At 51.1% G+C, this 1,044-nt stretch overlaps 1 protein-coding gene across 1 annotated transcript; it reads left to right on the forward strand.

The window, feature by feature from the left end:
• Positions 1–224: 224 nt before the first annotated feature.
• Positions 225–783, forward strand: LOC114079518 (proline-rich protein 3-like). The gene is given in 2 exon segments (XM_071606534.1): positions 225–521; positions 523–783. Coding segments are annotated over 2 exon segments (558 nt in total).
• The last annotated feature ends 261 nt before the right edge of the window (positions 784–1,044 follow it).

Here is a 1,044-nt window from a genome sequence, read left to right on the forward strand (position 1 = left end):
GCTCATTTATCAAAGTAGCAGGATATAACTGATTCTATGGAGAAAGAACTCTGGACAATTATACCATTTAAAATAATCTAAAAAAAACATTGAGAATTACTATAACCAGGGAGTTGAAATATTTCTACAATGAAAATTATAGGACACTGAAAAAAGAAATTAAAGAAGATATTACGCTTCCTCACTGCCCTCCAAATCCCGCTGCAGCCATTGCTGCAGCCATGATGCCGAAACGAAAGAAGCGGAATCAGCAACAGCAGCCACCACTGCCTGAACGGGAAGAGACTGGAGATGAGGAAGATGAGAGTTCCATAGAAGATGAGAGTCCCAGCCTTCTGGGCCCTCCCCGCATGGCCAATGGAAAGCCTAGTGACCCCAAGTCAGCTCTTCACAGAGGTCCTCCAGGATCAAGGGGTCTGATGATTCCACCACTGCTGAGTCTCCCACCTCCTCCCCTGGGCAAAGGCCCAATCCAGGGAGGCCTCGGCCCCAGGTCTGGCCCATAGGGTTGGGGTTGGTGGTGGGGTCAGTGCTGAACCCCCTTTTCTGGGGCCAGGCCATGGGGGTCTCTCTAGGGAGAGCTTCCACAAAGAGCAGAGAAACCCTCGAAGGCTCAAAAGCTGGTCTCTTATCAAGAATACCTGCCCTCCTAAGGATGGCCCCCAGGTTATGGAAGACAAATCTGACTGCCCCGTCTGTCGACACTTTTCCAAAAAGGACCACTGTAGATATGAAAACCTCTGTGCCTTCTACCACCCAGACGTCAATGGACCTCCTCTGTGAGACTGTGCCTTCCCATCCAGGCTGGAAGGAGCCTTCTGTGACCCAGTGGCCATGTATTTCCCTGTGGCCCTGTGATGACTACAGTGAAGCTCTTACACCCAACGCCCTTGGTCAATGACATGTCCACTTCCATCCACCACCTCCCCGGTTTGGGGTCCAGAGTTGTGTTTCATCACTGGTGCGCAGTGCGCTCTGTATTCTGATCCAGCCTCCAGAGACATGCCTTTGGGACCCCTTCTTGTTCCCTTCAACTGCCTCCTG

Source organism: Marmota flaviventris, chromosome X, assembly GCF_047511675.1.
Source record: "Marmota flaviventris isolate mMarFla1 chromosome X, mMarFla1.hap1, whole genome shotgun sequence".
Lineage (NCBI taxonomy): Eukaryota > Metazoa > Chordata > Mammalia > Rodentia > Sciuridae > Marmota > Marmota flaviventris.